General features: G+C 38.7%; 1 protein-coding gene across 1 annotated transcript in view; it reads left to right on the top strand.

The window, feature by feature from the left end:
* Window positions 1-17,023, top strand: part of LOC113264756 (uncharacterized) — a 103,092-nt gene that overhangs the window by 69,703 nt on the left and 16,366 nt on the right. The window contains exons 20-26 of the mRNA XM_026511666.4: window positions 249-477; window positions 3,758-3,960; window positions 5,915-6,070; window positions 8,277-8,370; window positions 9,542-9,679; window positions 15,047-15,204; window positions 16,308-16,419. Of these exons, the coding sequence (XP_026367451.3) occupies window positions 249-477; window positions 3,758-3,960; window positions 5,915-6,070; window positions 8,277-8,370; window positions 9,542-9,679; window positions 15,047-15,204; window positions 16,308-16,419 (1,090 nt within the window). The remainder of the gene's footprint in view (window positions 1-248; window positions 478-3,757; window positions 3,961-5,914; window positions 6,071-8,276; window positions 8,371-9,541; window positions 9,680-15,046; window positions 15,205-16,307; window positions 16,420-17,023) is intronic.

Genomic DNA, 17,023 nt, shown 5'->3' with positions numbered 1-17,023 from the left:
ACTTTCAGAAATAAACTCTTATGGCTTCCAATTTTAAAGGGGTTCACGTTAAAGCAAAGAGCATGTTTGTAGTAATCTGGCGGAGTCTGGATGGCCTCTTTGGCCCCTTTGAACTCCCAATTTTTTATAATGCCCTGGATTATAGCAGCTATTTTATTGGTCTTAAAAAATGAAAAATTCAAATATCTTTGGAAACAGATTAAGTTCTTCATTGTGTAAAATTGTCATTGATTGATCCTCTTTTTAAGCCCAGCTTTGAAAAACGTTTATCTACTGGAGTTCCACCCTTCCCTGGGCCTGGCATCTCTCATCCCCCGATCCCTTGAGTACCTCCTCCGGGAGGCCCGCCACACCTGCAGACCCACAGCCGCCAGCAGCCTCACCTTGCTGGAGAGACGTGTGCTGCAGCTGGCCCTGGATATGTGGCTCACGCCAGCCAGGCCCGAGTCCTGGTACAGCACTCAGCTCCAGAGAGATGTAGGTTCTCTGAAGAGGGTTGGGGAGGGGGGTTCCTTGGCAAAGAGAATGTTTCCACCCAGATGTTACTACTTAGCTTTGTTTTTCTGTTTGGCTCTGTTCCTCCCCTGTCTGGCCAGAGACAGATCATAGTCCTAGGCCTTGCCAACATTTTTTATGTAATTCTTTTTTCATTTTTGGTCAAAGTTTCTAATTTATCAGGATACTGCTACAATTAGAAGGGAGATGTACATAGGTATGTGGGAAATGTTTTCTGGCTTTATATATATATATATATTTCTTTATTTATTTTTAACAATATACATTTTTAATTAAAAGTTATATATATTATTTCCACTGAGACTCTTCCTGAAATTCCCTCTTTTTCTCCTGAGCTGAGATCTGGTAGAGGAGAGAGAGTGCTAAGTGAGGAGTCAGGGACCTGGACTCAAGTTCAGCCCTGCCATTAATTTCCTGTGTGACTCTGAACAAGTCTCTTAGCCGCTCTGAGCTTCCCTTTCCTATTTTCTACATTATGTTTGTGTATTTGAGGGGAGGGGGTGGAAGTGAGCTTAATGGTCTCTAAAGTCCCTTTCATCTCTAACATTCTATGGTTTAAACTGTGGCCTAATGATTTACATGGTATTTGTAGTTAGATTTTAATTCTTTTCTTTTTCTTTTAAGGTTATCACAGTTGAGCCTGGGGTTCCAAATTGACCTTACTCTCTGTGGGTACATGCTGTTTGATGAACTTTCAAGGGCCCCAGCTGCCAAAAATATCCCTTCCATGTGTCTGCCTTTGTCTCCTATTCCCTCCTGTGCAAACTAAAATTTTGCTTTAAATTAATTTTAAATTGATTAAAATAATCAGAATTTTAGCAAAAAAAGAAAGCAAAAAAAAATTACCCTAAATATAATCACTCAAATGCATTCACAGTAATTTTTTTTCTGAATTCAAATCCTCTTCATATGCATGTTTTACATAGTTATGATCATATCCTTCATATCCTATCCCCTGTTTCCTCAGTTAACATTGTATTTTATATTTTTCCATATTGCTAACTAGTCTTTATACTCACCTTTATGAGTATAATTCCCTAAAGGGATGAATCATAACTTACCCAACTATTTCCCTATTGTTGGACATCAAGTAGTTTCTAATTTTTCATTATTAAAAATGTTATAAGGTACATCTCCATGCTCACAGATTTTTCCATATTTTAAGTCAATTCCTTTTGATAGATTCTTAGAAGTAGAATTACTGAAACAAAATTTAAGTATTTGGATGCAAGTTGGCATATTGTAATGCCACCAATAATTTATAAGAGTACCAATTATGCTACATTGTACAGTATTAGGTTAAGCATATAATGTCTATACATATTTATATAAATATAAATACGTCTATCTCTCGCCATATATAACAGGTGGCATTGCACTGTTAATTTTCATTTCCTTGGTATTTGTTGAGACTAAATATCCTTCCAAATGTCTTGTTACAAGCTGTATTTTCTGTGACTCTTCTGTTCTTTCCCTTTTATTTATCTCTTAGAATCCTAATGTCATTCCTATCCACTTACATGAGCTCTCTTAAATGAAAACTTTTAAGCCTTTTGTCCATCATATTTTCTGCAAATATTTCCCCCAATTTGTCTTCTTATTTTTTAACTCTATTTTCATATGGTAAAATCTGTTGATCTTTTCCTTTGTGATTTCTTCTATCTTCCTAAATCCAGAAAGCAAATCTTTTTCCATATGTTTTAGGTCTTACTTTTTTCTAATTTCTTAAGGTTTTGATTTCATTTTAAAAATATTTAGGGGCGCCTGGGTGGCACAGCGGTTAAGCGTCTGCCTTCGGCTCAGGGCGTGATCCCGGCGTCCTGGGATCGAGCCCCACATCAGGCTCCTCTGCTATGAGCCTGCTTCTTCCTCTCCCACTCCCCCTGCCTGTGTTCCCTCTCTCGCTGGCTGTCTCTATCTCTGTCAAATAAATAAATAAAATCTTTAAAAAAAAATATTTAACTTCTGTAGTATTCTACTTGGAGACAGAGAAGGGGGGCGGAGAGGAGGGTATGAAGTATGGCTCAAAATGGAATTTTTTCCAAAATTACTATCATGTATCTTACCAGCACTTATTGCAGATTCTTTTCACATTGTATTATGGTACCAGATCTTTTAAATGTATGTTAAATTCTCTTATAACTCATGGTGAATATTTGAGATACCTATCTAGTTTCCCATTGATGCCATACCAGTTTTAATTATTATTATTATTTTTGAAATGTGTTCAAATTTGTATCCAGAAATGATAAATCCTCAGATTAACCTTTTGTATTAGGCCAAAAAATGGGGCAGGTATTGCCCTCAGAAGACATGCAGAAATTAGTTTACATTTCTATATCACTTTGGAAGACGTCAAGAATTGAGAAATTGCATCTTTGAGTAGAATAGGCCTGTGGCAGGTAAGTGGGCAGATAAGGGAGCTTGCCCCCTTAGGGAGCCAAGCCAGGAAAGGCAGAGGCGGGGGCACCAAACTGGGTCCTTGCTGGGAGTAAGTGAGAGGTTAGCAGAGATGTCAGAGCGGAGGAGACCGTGGCAGGAGAGACTTAAAGAACAATGAGTTTATTTCAAAAATTGCCCAGGGCTGGCTCTTCCACGAGATACACTGTAAAGGCAGTTTAGCATACTGTAAAACTACTGAACTTGGAATTAGGAAGCATAAGTTTACTCTTGGTACTGCTGTGTGACCTTGGAAAGTTTCAGTGTTGCTTCAGATTTTTCACTGATGAAATGGAAATCATGGCTTCCGTGATTCCTTCTTCATGGGGGATCTTGTGAAGAGAGAAATGAGGTAATGTATGTGAAAACATTTTGACACTGCAGTTAGAAGAGTTTGTAGGATATTATTATTATTATCACCCTCTAAAATACTTGGAAAATACCAGGGACTTCTACTTCTATTCTTTATTTTGACTTAAAATAGTTATAATAATGATAACAGCAAATACTGTGTAGCAGGCACTTTTGTATATATTACCTCACTTAACTCTCTGAACAATCCTGTTAGGTAATAATCATTATCTACTTGTTCCTCTTAGCTGTTACTATTCTTGTCCCCCCTTTACAGATGAAGAAACTGAGAGATGCAAAATTTCACAGCTTGTAAGTGGCAGAGCTAGGACTTGAGCCCAGAAAATCTGGATCCAGAGACTGTGCCACCGAGAGTGTTTTTCTTAATATGTGAACTTTCTTTTTTTTGATTTTAAAAAGTGCTTTTTTTTTTTTTTTTTTTTTTTTTTAGCTGTTTTCAACTAAAGTAATGGGAGATCCCTTTCTTATGGAGGAGATAGGTCTGCTTGCACTCAAGTCTGCAACAGACGAAGGACAGAACCAAAGCCAAGATTCTCCTGTGCTGCTCCTGGAGACGTTTTCCAAACTCTTGGAACTTGTGACCCTCCGCCACCGGCTGATAGGAATGAGTCTGGAGAGTGTATACTTAGCTCGGTCAGTAGGGGGACTGAGGGTCCAGACCAGGGAGAACAGACCGCAGGTTTCCCTGTCTACAAGTCTTGTTCCCTTTATGCCCCAGGGCAGCCAGAGTGAGCTTTCTAAATGGCTGAAATGACCACCTCACTCACTTGTTCCTTCTCCACCCAGGCCTCCCTTCATGCCTCTCTGACCACTCAGCTAGGCTAGGCCCTCCTCCTGGCACCCCGGCTTCCTCTCCATTCAGCACATTGCCTTTCAATTAGATGCTTAATACTGGTTTATCAGTTTTCCTGCTGGGGCAAGCTTCCTGCTTGCAAAAACACTGCCCATGTTTTTTCCCATAGTGTCCCATCTCCCGGTATAAGGCCTAACCTACACAGTCACTTCGAATATTTACTGGATTTGCTCTTAACTATGATGAAGTTGAATAGTAGAGCAGAAGCAGTAGAGGGACTAGAGAGAGGAGAGGGAGGAGTCAGTGACGGTATTCAGGCCTGACAGAGGTATGGAAGGTTCAACAAGTAGGGAGAGAGACAGAGACAGATTAATGAGTTAGGTTTTAGGTATGAGTGTGAGGTGATGGGAAGACATCCAAGTGGACATGTCCTATAAGCAGGAAAGATATGGAGTTAAAGGGTCTATTGCAAACATGTATGAGTTCTGTCATGTTCTAGTCCTTATGAGAGGCCCTATAGACCTAAAGGGTCCAATCATCTACCACCAACCATTACCTAGGGCCTTGTATGGCCAGGGTCTGTACTGGGGACTTTATGTGTATTCATTCATTTAATTTCCAGAATATCCTTAAGAGGATCCTTATTAGTATTTTGCCAGCAAGGAAGTAGAGGCTTAGAAAGTTAAGTAATTTGCCTAAGATCACATAACTAGAAAGTAGTAGAAGCTACTACTATGAGTTAAGATATTTATTAACTTTTATGATACTACCTCCCCTTAATTTTTGATCCTTGTTCTCAGGGAGGTCACAATTCAAAAGTTAGTTCTATGACAGTTTAACATGACATTTTAGTCATACAACCAAAATACAATGGGAACTCAGAAAATGGAGTGTTTCATTCTTTGTAAGTGGATCAAGGAAATCTTCATAAAAGAGGCACTGTTGAGGGATGAACTGTGTCCACTGGCAGGTTCATATGTTCAATTCCTAATCCCCAGTGCCTCAGAATGTGAGCTCATTTGAAGGTAGGGTCTTTACAGAGGTAATCAAGTTAACATGAAATTATTAGGGTGGGCCCTCATCCGATATGACTGGTATTCTTATAAGAGGAGAAAACTTAGACAGAAGGAAGATGATGTGAAGACACAAGCAGGAGATGGACATCTATAAGCCAAGGAGAGAGGCCTGGAACAGATCCTTTCCTCATGGCCCTCAGAAGGAACCAACCCTACCAACACCTTGATCCCAGACTTCTAGCCTCCAGAACTGTGAGACAAATTTCTGTTTATGATACTTTGTTACAGGATCCTAGCAAACTAATAGAGGAAGTACTAGGATTTGAAAATAAAGAGGAAGAGAAGCCAATGAAGACTGAGAGATAATGGCCATGAGGCAGGAGCATGGAGATCCTGGATCTAAGAGAACAAAGATGTTCCTCAAAGAGAGGACAGAGACAAGCGGGAAAGAGTTCTAAGAGAAAATAGTGAGCCTTGTACTGAAAGCAATATTGGTGACCCCATGAGCACTCTGAGGACACAAGCCAGCTTGCAGGAAATGAGAGTTGAGGAAGTGCCCAAGCACATCTCCTCCTACTTTAACTACTATATTTAACTGTCATAGCGTAGAGTGGATGCAAGACCTTTGTGACTCATTCACTTTATACTGGACTTGGCTTACTCTTGTTTTGACTTTTGCTTTTGTGCTTATTCAGATTTTTGGATTTTCTTGCCACTTTTCTTTTAGTGGAAAATAATAGCAAATGCTCTTGGTTCTTTATCCATCCCCCCCTTTTAGTCTCTATAAGGAAATGGCATGGGAGATGGGTTTTGAAGAGTTCCATTTGTATCTGAGGCCTGTTCACTTTGAATTTGCATCACTCAAAGACAAACTGGACCATCCACCTCCTGTCTTTGTCACCTCTCTGCTGGAAGACAGTGATCGAGTGGACAGGTGAGCCTTGAAAAGGTCAAAAGTAAAAATAATGTAGTGGTAGAAGAACAGCCAGTGAAAAATAATTTCTATCACCACTGGACACACAAATACAATTTTATTTCTAAATTCCTTCTCTTATTTTCTATCTGTCATGATGCCATTTCTTTTTCTTCTTTTTCTTTTTCTTTTTCTCTTTCTTTTTCTTTTTTTTTTTTTTTTTTTTTACTAAAGGGGGGAAGATCTCAATGAAAGGGAATAATTGAATTTAAAAACACTGAGTAATGGAGGAATTGGATCAGAGAGCTCACGTGAGACAGAATCACAGGCTCAGCCACTGCCCAGGTTGACCGTGTTGCTTCTGGGTAGAAAGGGGTGTGATATTTTGTTTCATGGGGCAAGAACCATGGATCAGAAGTCCAGATCCCTTCTCCCACTTTCCCTGGGACCAGGAAGAAGTCAGTCAAATTTTGCGAGCAGCTGTTTCCTTGAAACTCTAATACAATGTACAAATCTAACGTGTATGGGCAGTATCTGTCAGACTCTTGTTGGCCAGCAGCAGAAATGGACTCTAAGCAGTGAAACTTCTTCATGCCGCATAGGTTCAGCCCATCGATGGAAAGAAAAAAGTCTTACTAGTAACAGATCATGAGTCTACTTAGTCGGGGAAAGGAATCTTTTTCCTCTGTGCTGAATCAGACTTTGATGTGTGCTGAGGAGAAACTTCTGTCTCCCTCTTCTTTCCTTCTCTTCTAGTCTGCCCTTCCCCTGAGGGTCCTAGCTCTGTCCCTGGAGATTCCTGGTACTGACCCCACCCCAAGGAAAGCAAAGATGACTCCAAGGAGAAAAGTCACCTTTGTTTTGCTAGTGTGGATCAGTGCTCAAAATGTAACTTTGATGTGTTAACATGTTAAAGAACTCCTCTCTTCTCCAAAGAGAGCATGGGCTGAAATGGAGAGGGTTAGGATGATAGAACATGGTATCCCAGAATTTCTCAACCTTGGCATTATTGAAATTTGGGGCTGGATAACTCTTTCTTCTAGGGGACTGTCCTGGACAGCAGAGGGTGTTTATCAGCATCCCTGACCACTACTACCAGATGCCAGTAATACTCCTTCTCCTCCCTGATTGTAACAATTACAGATGTCTCCAGACATTGCCAAATGTCCCCTGGAGGCAAAATATTTCCTGCCTTATCCTATCACACTAGCTAAACCAAAAGGAGAATTTATCATAAGGATATAGTGATATCTCACAGAAACTGAAGGCAAGAAGTGTGATTGGGCCTCAGGCGAGGCTAGCTAGGTCTCCAACATGGAGCCAAGCTATTCTCTGGCTCTTCAAGGGCTTCCTGCTGGAGCTGGTATTCTACACTGATATAAAGTAGGGCATATTTTTGTTCAACTGGAATCAACCAATTAACACAAAGTGCCCAAGTGATCTTTAACATGGTCAAGCTATGATTGGTTCTCCCAACAATGACCCAACAATCCTGCAAGATCTGGGGAGACTTCTGAATTATCAGGGGAAGGTTTATGCATCCAAGGATCTTGTCTCTTGAGTTTGCATTTATTTTATGTATGTTAATTCTTCAAAGTTGCCACTTTGGAGTGCTGTTATACCAACAACATATATCAAACATAAGCATAGTGGCATACATTTTAAAAAGCACGTTCATGCATATTATCCCACTTAATATTTGCCTTAACCCTATGAGATAGGGGTATCTCCCATTTACAGATGAAAAAACCAGGATTCATAGATACTACGTGACAAAGTCTCTTAGGTATGGACAAAGGACTATATCTCAAGGCATAAACAAAGTTGCAGAGAACATTTAGATAATTACTGGGGCAAAGGAAGAGAGGAAGAACTGGATAGCTTTCAGGGAGTGGACAAAGGGGTTTGAGTCAGTGAAAAGCCTGAGGACATGAGGTCGAAGGTACAAAGAAAAACAGAATAAAATGGTGGAATGGGGATCAAGAGAAAAGAATTTGGAGTCAGTGGTTACCACAAGGAAACTGCAGGGAGATCAAGTCCAATAAAGATTGAAAAGACCCCAGAGCCCTTCAATCTTTGGACAGAAATATCAAGTCTTGTGTAACATCTGCACTTGCTATTATTGCTGACGTCTTAGAGCTGCTCACATACAATCGGTCCCATCAGAATGGGCATCCCTTGACTAATGACATGGTACAACAGAACAACATCATGTTTCTTCTTGCAGATATTCTCCTACTACTCTTGTCTTAGCCATCTCTGAGGTGGATGATAACCAGGTTGGCAAGTTTAGCTTTTATACAAAGGAAGCCATCCTTAAGGTAAATTATTTTTTTAAAAGAAAACCGAAGTAAAATTAAGCAATTTGCTCATGTATTTTCTTTACAGTTCATCATATTTAATTCATATGTTTGGCTGTCATGTAGAAAAAAAAGCTTCCAACTTCATAAATAATGGTGATAGCCTTGTCTTATTTGATGTGCCTATTGGTCTGGTTTGAACCATGGAGCCTGCTACACCCCTTGCAATAACTTCTGTTAGGTTTTTAAAGGAAGCACATGTAGTGAACCATCTTTGTACCAAGTTTTTAAAATATGCACTTGTTATTGGAGCTTTTATCTGATCTTCTTAAACTTGGTGCTGTTATTTTCCCCTTCCACTCAGATGGAGTTCTTTGCCTCTGTATGTGTAGGTTTGTATTTGTGTGTGTATTTTTTATTTTTTTAAAATAATTTTAATTTTTAATTTTTTAAAAGATTTTATTTATTTGAGAGCTAGTCAGAAAAAGCACAAGCAGGGAGAGGGGGAGAGGGAGAGACCAGCAGACTCCCTGCTGAGTGTGGAGCCCACTTTGGGACTCGATCCCAGGACCCCGAAATCATGACCTGAGATGAAGTCTGATGCTTAACTGACTGAGTCACCAAGGTACCCCTGTATGTGTATTTTTTTTTTAAGATTTTATTTATTTATTCGACAGAGATAGAGACAGCCAACGAGAGAGGGAACACAAGCAAGGGGAGTGGGAGAGGAAGAAGCAGGCTCATAGTGGAGGAGCCTGATGTGGGGCTCGATCCGACAACGCTGGGATCACGCCCTGAGCCGAAGGCAGACGCTTAACCACTGTGCCACCCAGGCACCCCCTGTGTGTGTATTTTTTAAACATTAATCTAATCTTGGCAGTTTTAAAAGGCTGCCACTGAGTAGTTGCTAGTAGTTGCTAGTTCATCAGAGCTTACTCATCCTTTTCTGACCAGAAACCTGATGGTGTCCAGCTGCAGAGCAAATCAGGTCTGGAGGGTGCCTTCCTGGGGTGAAATGGTGCTTAGAGAGAGACCAGATTCATTCCCGTGGCTGAGGAGCAAGGATCTCAGTTCATCCTGCAGTTTGATTCATATGTTTACATGTTAAATAAGTGGTGATCTCAAATCCTCAATTTCATCTCTTTCTTTATGGCAAAAATTCCTAATACCTTCTCACATTTTATTCCTTTAGCTCTTATTCCATTCAGGAGTGGAAAATATGCAAGTGACCCTTGCATGCCAAGCAGCTCAGAAAAATGCCTTGATGGTGGCTGTCCAACAGGCATCCTTCTATCACACGCCCCGGTGGGGCTGTCCTGCCAATGTGAAGGTCAGCCTGTAAAATAGAGAAACCTGAGGCATGCTACCACTATGACAGCCGATGCCCCTTCTTCCCTTTAGCCTGCTCCCTCTCTCCTCCCTTCTTTCCTTCCTCCCCTTCTCCCCTTCCCTCCTTCTCTTCCTTCCTTCTTTCCCTTCTTGTCTGTTGTTTTATCTTCTTTCCTTCCCTCCTTTCCTTCTTTACTAATATGAAGTCAACACATGACCAAATCCTTACTGGGTCTCCTAATTTTTAGTGATTTGCTAACAATTTTTTTCCTGTCTGTAACTCTATAATATTGGCTAGCTAGAATCATCCAGCATAAAATAGCCTGTTCCTCTACCCCTCCCCCTTGTAGGTAAATGATTTTATTGTTTTCTGTTTTATTCTTCCTGCATTTCTCTTTGTGAAAGTAAATGGAGACATTTATCCTTTCTTTTTTCTACAAAAGGTAACACACGATGTATAACCCTTTTCCCCCCAGATTTCTTTGGTTGTTATTGAGATATAATTCACATAATATAAAATTTACCCCTTTAAAGTATATAATTCACAAGATCTTGTAACCATCACCACTATCTAATTCCAGATCCTTGTCATCACTTTCAAAGGAAATCCTGTGCCCTTTAGCAGTCACTTCCCATTCCACCCTCTTCCCTCAGTCCCTAGCAAACAGTAATCTACTTTCTGGCTCTATAGATTTGCCTATTCCGGACATTTCACATAAATGGAATCATTCAACATATGGCCTTTTGTATCTGGATTTTTTCACTTAGTATGTTTTCAAGTTTCATCCATGTTGTAGCATGTATCAATACTTCATTCCTTTTTACTGATGAGCAATATTTCACTAAATACATAGACCACATTTTGTTTATCCATTCACCAGTTGACAGGCATTAAGTTGTTTTTAGTTTTTGGCTATTATGAATCATGCTGCTGTGAACATTCATGTGCAGGTTTTTGCAAGGACATATGTTTTGAGTTTTGCTAACCCTTGTTAATGTCTCTCTTTTTTATTTTAGCCCTCTTATTGGGAAAAAGATGGATCTTATTGTGGTTTTGCTTTGCATTTCTTAATTACTAATGACATTGAACATCTTCTCATGTGCTTATTGGCCATTTTTATATCTTCACTAGAGAAATTTCTTTTCAAATCCTTTGCCCTTTATATAAAATAAAATTGTCTTTTTATTATTGAATTGTGAGAGTTATTTATGTATTCTGAATACAAGTATATGTATACTTATCAAGTATATGATTTGCAAATATTTTCTCCAATTCTGAGGATCATCTTCTCACTTTCTTGATGGTATCCTTTGAAGCACAGGTTTTTCATTTTGATGAGTCCAGTTCACCTAGTCTTTCTTTTGTCACTTCTTTTAGTGTCATATTTAAGAAATCATTGCTGAATCCAAAGTCACAAAGATCTACTCCTCTGTTTTCTTCTAAGAGTTTTGTAGTTGTAGCTCTTGCAATTGGGTCTATGGTCCACTTATGGTTAATTTTTGTATATAGTATGAGGAAAGGGTCTAAACTCATTCTTTGGCATGTGGTATGCTGTCCCAGCACCATTTGTTGAAAAAACTCACCTTTTGCTATTGAATTGTCTTGACACTTCTGTGAAAAATCAATTGGCCATAAATCTAAGAGTGTATTTCTGGACCCTAAATTCTATTCCGTTGTTCTATATGTCTATTTTTATGTTAGTACCACTGCTGTTTTTATTACTGTCGAGTGGTGTTAAGTTTTAAAATGAAGAAGGATGAGTCCACCAACTTTGCTCTTCTTTTTCAAGATTGCTTTAGCTATTTTAGGTCCCTTGCATTTTCATATGAATTTTAAGATCAGCTTGTCAATTTCTGCACACACACAAAAATTACCCTTTGGGATTTTGACAAGGATTGCTTTGAATCTATAGATCAGTTTGAATACTATTGCCATCTTAAGTCTTCTGATCCATGAACACGGATGTCTTTCTATTTATTTAGGTCTCCTTTAATTTCTTTCAACAGTATTTTGTAGTTTTCAGTGTACAAGTTCTATACTTCTTTTGTTAAATTAATTCCAAAATATTTTATTCTTTTTATTATATTATTATAAATGGAATTGTTTTCTTAATTTCATTTTCATAGTGCTTATTACTAATGTATAGAAATACAATTGATTTTTGTATATTGATCTTCTATCCTGCCACTTTACTAAACTAGTTAATTTGTTTTAATAGTTTACTTGTATATATGTATTCCTTGGGATTTTTTTTTTAAAGATTTTATTTATTTGAGAGAGAGAGAGATTACAAGCAGTGGGGGAAGGGGCAGAGAGAGAGAGGTGGAAGCAGATTCCCCACTGAACAGGGAACCTGACATAGGCTCAATCCCAGGACCCTGAGATCATGACCTGAGCTGAAGGCAGACGCTTAACCAACTGAGCCACCTAGGCATCCCTCCTTAGGACTTTTATATGCAAGATCATGTCATCTGCAAATAGAAATAATTCCACTTCTTCCTTTCCAATCTAGATGCCTTTTCTTTCATTTTCTTGCCTAATTGCCCTAACTAGACCCTCCAGTAAAAGGCTGAATAGAAATGGCAAGAGTGGGTATTATTATCTTAGTCGCGATCTTAGGGAGAAAGCTTTCAATCTTTTACCATGAATTATGATGTTAATTATGGGTTTTTCATAGATGCCTTTTATAGGTTGAGGACATTTCTCTCTATTCCTAGTTTGTTGAATGATTTTATCATGAAGAGGGTTTGGATATTATTTACATATACTCTTTTGGACTTTGTTTTTTCACTTAACAGTATATCCTGGAAATGACTCCACATCAGTTCATAGAGATTTTTTCCCACTTTTTAAAACAACAGTATAGTTCTCATGTGTATGTATGTTCAGCAGTAAAATTAAACATGGTTTTAGGAAATCAACTTTCCATGTGGCCTTTTAACATTAAGTCTTATAGATTCTATACAGCTCACCATATTTACCCCTTATCACATTTGTCAACCTCTCTTTCCTACTCTTCATGTTAATAGGAGAATCCAAATTTATGTGTGGCAAGAATAATCATTCCTCACTTCTACTGCCAAATAGTAATTCCCACAGAAATTAAATAGTGAAGTAGAAAATAAGGATAGAGTGAGTTATATTGATTTTTTTAAACCTCAACCCCCGAAATCTTAATGCAGTACCTCCTACAAGTTAGGCTTATCATACTGAGACACAATTCATGCTCCTGAGGAACTTATAGACCGATGTATATAAGGGGGACAGGCTCACAAGTGGTTTAAGCACAAGGAATAAAAGAAGTTCAACAAGCTATAGAAGAATTTAAAGAAAAGAAAGGTCACATCTGGGGAACTAGGAAGGGCAACACGAAGAGGGGACATTTGGGAAAACTGAAGGATGAGCTTTTTGACAGGCAGAAAGAAGAGTCTTCAGATAACTCAGGCTTAGGAACAAGAAAGGGGAGATAGGTAATAGATAAAAATGAGGAGCCCAGCTTGACCACCACTGGTGATTTTCATACATAGTTGACATAAGGAATTCTTTATTCAATTACTTTAATCTTATAAAGAATACTAATATATAAAACAGATATAAGTGGGGTTATTCTTATTGAAATGGAGAGTGAGAGGATTATGAGTCCCTAAGATCCATTCAAAAAGCAAATGTTGGAAGTCATTGGATTGGAGCACAGGGCAGGAATAGGAAGACATTAGGGAGATATATATATATATATATATATATATATATATATGAATATGTGAATATATATAGTAATATATGAATATATAGTAATGTATGTGAATATATAGAAATAATGTGTGAATGTGTGTGTGTGTGTTTATGTGCTCTCCTACAAGGGTGGACAAGAAGAGGACTGATGATATAATAAGAAGAAAGACGGAGACAATGAAAGGGAATAAGAGGAAATGAGGGAAGGAGGAGGGAAGGTTTAAAAGACTGGCTATTTTGAGTGTTGGCAGGGATATGGAAGATCTGGAACTCTCATACACTGCTGAAGGGAATACAAAATGGTCAATCACCTTGGAAGACATTTTGACAATTTCTTAAAATGTTAAACATACACTTACCATATAATCCAGCCATTCCGCCCCTTGGTATTTATTTACCCAAGAGAAATGAAAACACATGTTCATACAGAAACATACTCAGATGTTTATAGAAGCTTTATTTAAAATAACCAAGACCTGGAAAGAACCCAAATGTCCTTCACCAAGTGAACAGATAAACAAATTGTGGTATAACCATATAATGGAATACTACTCAAGAATACAAACAAATGAATTATTGAGATACACAACAATATGGATGAAGCCATACAAAAAAGAGTATATATTGCATGACTCCCATTTATATAAAATTCTAGGAAATGCTTTCTAATCTATAGTCGGAGAAAGCAGAGAACAGTGGTTGCTTGAGAATGGGGATGGGAAGGTCATTATTCTGATTGCAGTAATGATTTCATAGTTGTATACATATGCCAAAACTTATCTAATTGCACACTTTAAATATGCGCTGTTTATTAAATGGCAGTTATATCTCAGTAAAGCCATTGTTTTTAAAAGAAGAGGAAAAAAGAATAAGAAGTTGAAAGTTGTTAGAGTTAAATGTAGAGGGAAGAACCAGAAGATTGGGGATTAGAATGAGGCCATTTGACATTCTCAAAAGCTCACTGCTGACTGAGAGAGCAGTTCTAATAGTTCTAATGGTGTTGAAAGCAAGACTTGCTTGAAAGCAAGGTTGTCAGAGTAAAGGAGTGAGAGGGTGATAAAGATAGAAGCAGTGTGCATTTATTGCTCCTGTATCCGTCCACTTAGGCTGCCACAACAAAATTCCATAGGAAGTTTTTCTTCCACACCCTCCCACTTCCCTGCCCTTTATCATTACATTGTTCATGGCAGCATATATAGCCTACCTCCATTTGCCTAGGCTGAACCACAGTAGGCACCCTGTGTCAGTTTTTCAGACCTTGCAGCCATGAAGTCCATCAGCAGTATTTTTTTGAGAGGCCACTCTATACAGAGCATTCCAATTAGCTATCTTGTAGAATGGAGAATTTTTTTCAGGGCAATTTAGACAACTTCACTTTGTTCTAGAATTAGTTACACTTACTGCCTCACCCCTACATTGTGCAAAATCTCTCTTCCCTTCCCTCTCTTCCTCTCTGCTCTCCTCCCCTCTGTTTCCCTTCTCCTCTCTCTTCTACTCCAACTCATCCCCACCCCAGGTACTTAGGCATTTCACATGTGTGTGGGGTCAGTTGTGGCTGTGAGATAATTTTGCAGCCAGTACTACAGGATTTACAAATCCAACAAACTTAATTCACTTTGGTTTAAAACATTTTAGGAAATAAGTTCAGATCTGAGAAGTCATGGTGGAATGGGTCCAGACAGAAGAAGAAATTCCAGAATTGTGAATGGCATAGAGAACTTACTGTTAGCCCCAACTCCAAAAGTTCCAGACACTCTCACTCATCCTTCAGAAAGATTCCAGGCTACCAAAAGGTACTGACCTAGGGGTTTGTTTAAAATTACAAAAGTGTCCTCTTTTAAGCCAGTTAAAAACATAGTATTGTGGGGTTGAAGGATGCCTAAATCCCCAAAGTGACCAGCATGTGTTTAATTTTTAAGACCTTCTATGAAGACCATGTGTGAACACTGAGAAGCTCAACTCCTTCCAATATACAGTCTATGGAGAGTCATTGGTTCCTTATTTCAACCCCTTTTCTCCTTCCTTCTCCCCTTTTCTCCTTTCTTTTTGTCTCCCCTTTATCTTCCCTCTTTCTGTATTTTTCAAACTCCAACAGATAGAACACAAGGAAGAAGAATATGAGCCTCTTCAAATTTTCCATGTTTATCTTAAACTGAAAAGCACAGAACTACCCTCACTATGCTAACAAGGGTTTTACCAATGCTTAGGTTAATAAGGTGCTGCATTATCAGAGAGCTACAGCCTCTACAGAGAGATGGCTATAAATCAGGAGTGTCCTATAATGTCCCAATCTCTTTCTACCATGACAGAGAAAGGAGATATTTGTATTCTATAATAAATATTCTGAGTATTTCCAATGATAGTTTAATTTAATTCTGGCAAATTTAAAATGGAAAAAGAAAAAAGAGCAAAACTACTCTACTCCCCCAAGATGTCATTAATCTGACATATAGCCAGAGTTTGAATACCCTAAGTTCACATTCCCAACATGTGGGTGGAAGATTTAAGCCCAATACGTCTAGTCAAGAGGACCCTTGGGAGGCCACCTCAGTCCAGGTAACCCTGCAGTAGAGGCCAGGAGGGCGCAAAGGGACCTGGGTCGTACAAACACTGAGCCAGGCTATGAAGTTGGGGACAGAGGAGGGACTGCTGATACATGTTCCAGGCACATGGGGGTCCCAAGAAGAATGGTGACACATCAGCAACCTCAGTGAATATAATCAGAAACATCTGAAGAAGCTGAGAACCGTGAAGACAGAGCTACCTGCTCTCCTTTTGCAATGCCCCGTACTCAGCTCCAGGTTTCCTGTCCTCCAGGGAGCTCTTGTGTTGTCTTCTTATTATATGTCCACTTAACTTCCTGCCTTGGGCTCAGATGTCTCTGTTCACTTGTCAGGGCTCCGGAGGCTTTTGTGTCTCTTCAACTAGAAAAGGTGGGGCTGCGGGACATGATGCTGAACGCCTTCCTCCTCAGGAAACAAACCATGGCCAACAGAATGAAGAGCCTTGTGAGTTTAGTGGGAAGGGCTCCCTAAAGCTCTCATTATCTTTTACATTTGAGCAAATAAAAATTCTTAACTTGTAATCTGTTGCTTTCAGCCTATTTGGATAGGACTATTGAAAATATAAAGAACTGTAAAAGGGAATTCAATAAGAAATAGAAAGGAAGTAATTCAAGCTAATTGCAGTCTAGTTTTAAAAATATGCACATTTTTTCCAAGACCATATTTTGTTTTGTCACTTTCTAAACGGAACTAGTTTCAGCACCTGCTCTGGAACATAAGCCCACTCTTGAGTGACCCACAGATGTTCAGGGTGTTTAGACAAGGTGAGCAAAGACTCTTACTATTGAATTCATATGTTATCTGATTTTCCAGATATTAATGACATGTTTCTATTTAAGGGTTTTATACTAGCCTAATCTGTTGGAAAATATAAAATTCAAGCCTTTAATCAGTTCAAAGTATTGCTTAATTTTGTGAATATGTTTCATTATTCATTAATTTTTTTGAGGAGGAACTCATTAGACTAATACATAGTTATTTGGGAAAGAAATCACAAGTTTACAGTCTCTAGGCTTTTTCCCTATCTATGACTGAAAAGAAAAGACTT

The sequence above is a fragment of the Ursus arctos genome, unplaced genomic scaffold, assembly GCF_023065955.2.
Source record: "Ursus arctos isolate Adak ecotype North America unplaced genomic scaffold, UrsArc2.0 scaffold_13, whole genome shotgun sequence".
Lineage (NCBI taxonomy): Eukaryota > Metazoa > Chordata > Mammalia > Carnivora > Ursidae > Ursus > Ursus arctos.
This window is presented reverse-complemented; position numbering and strand designations above follow the sequence as displayed.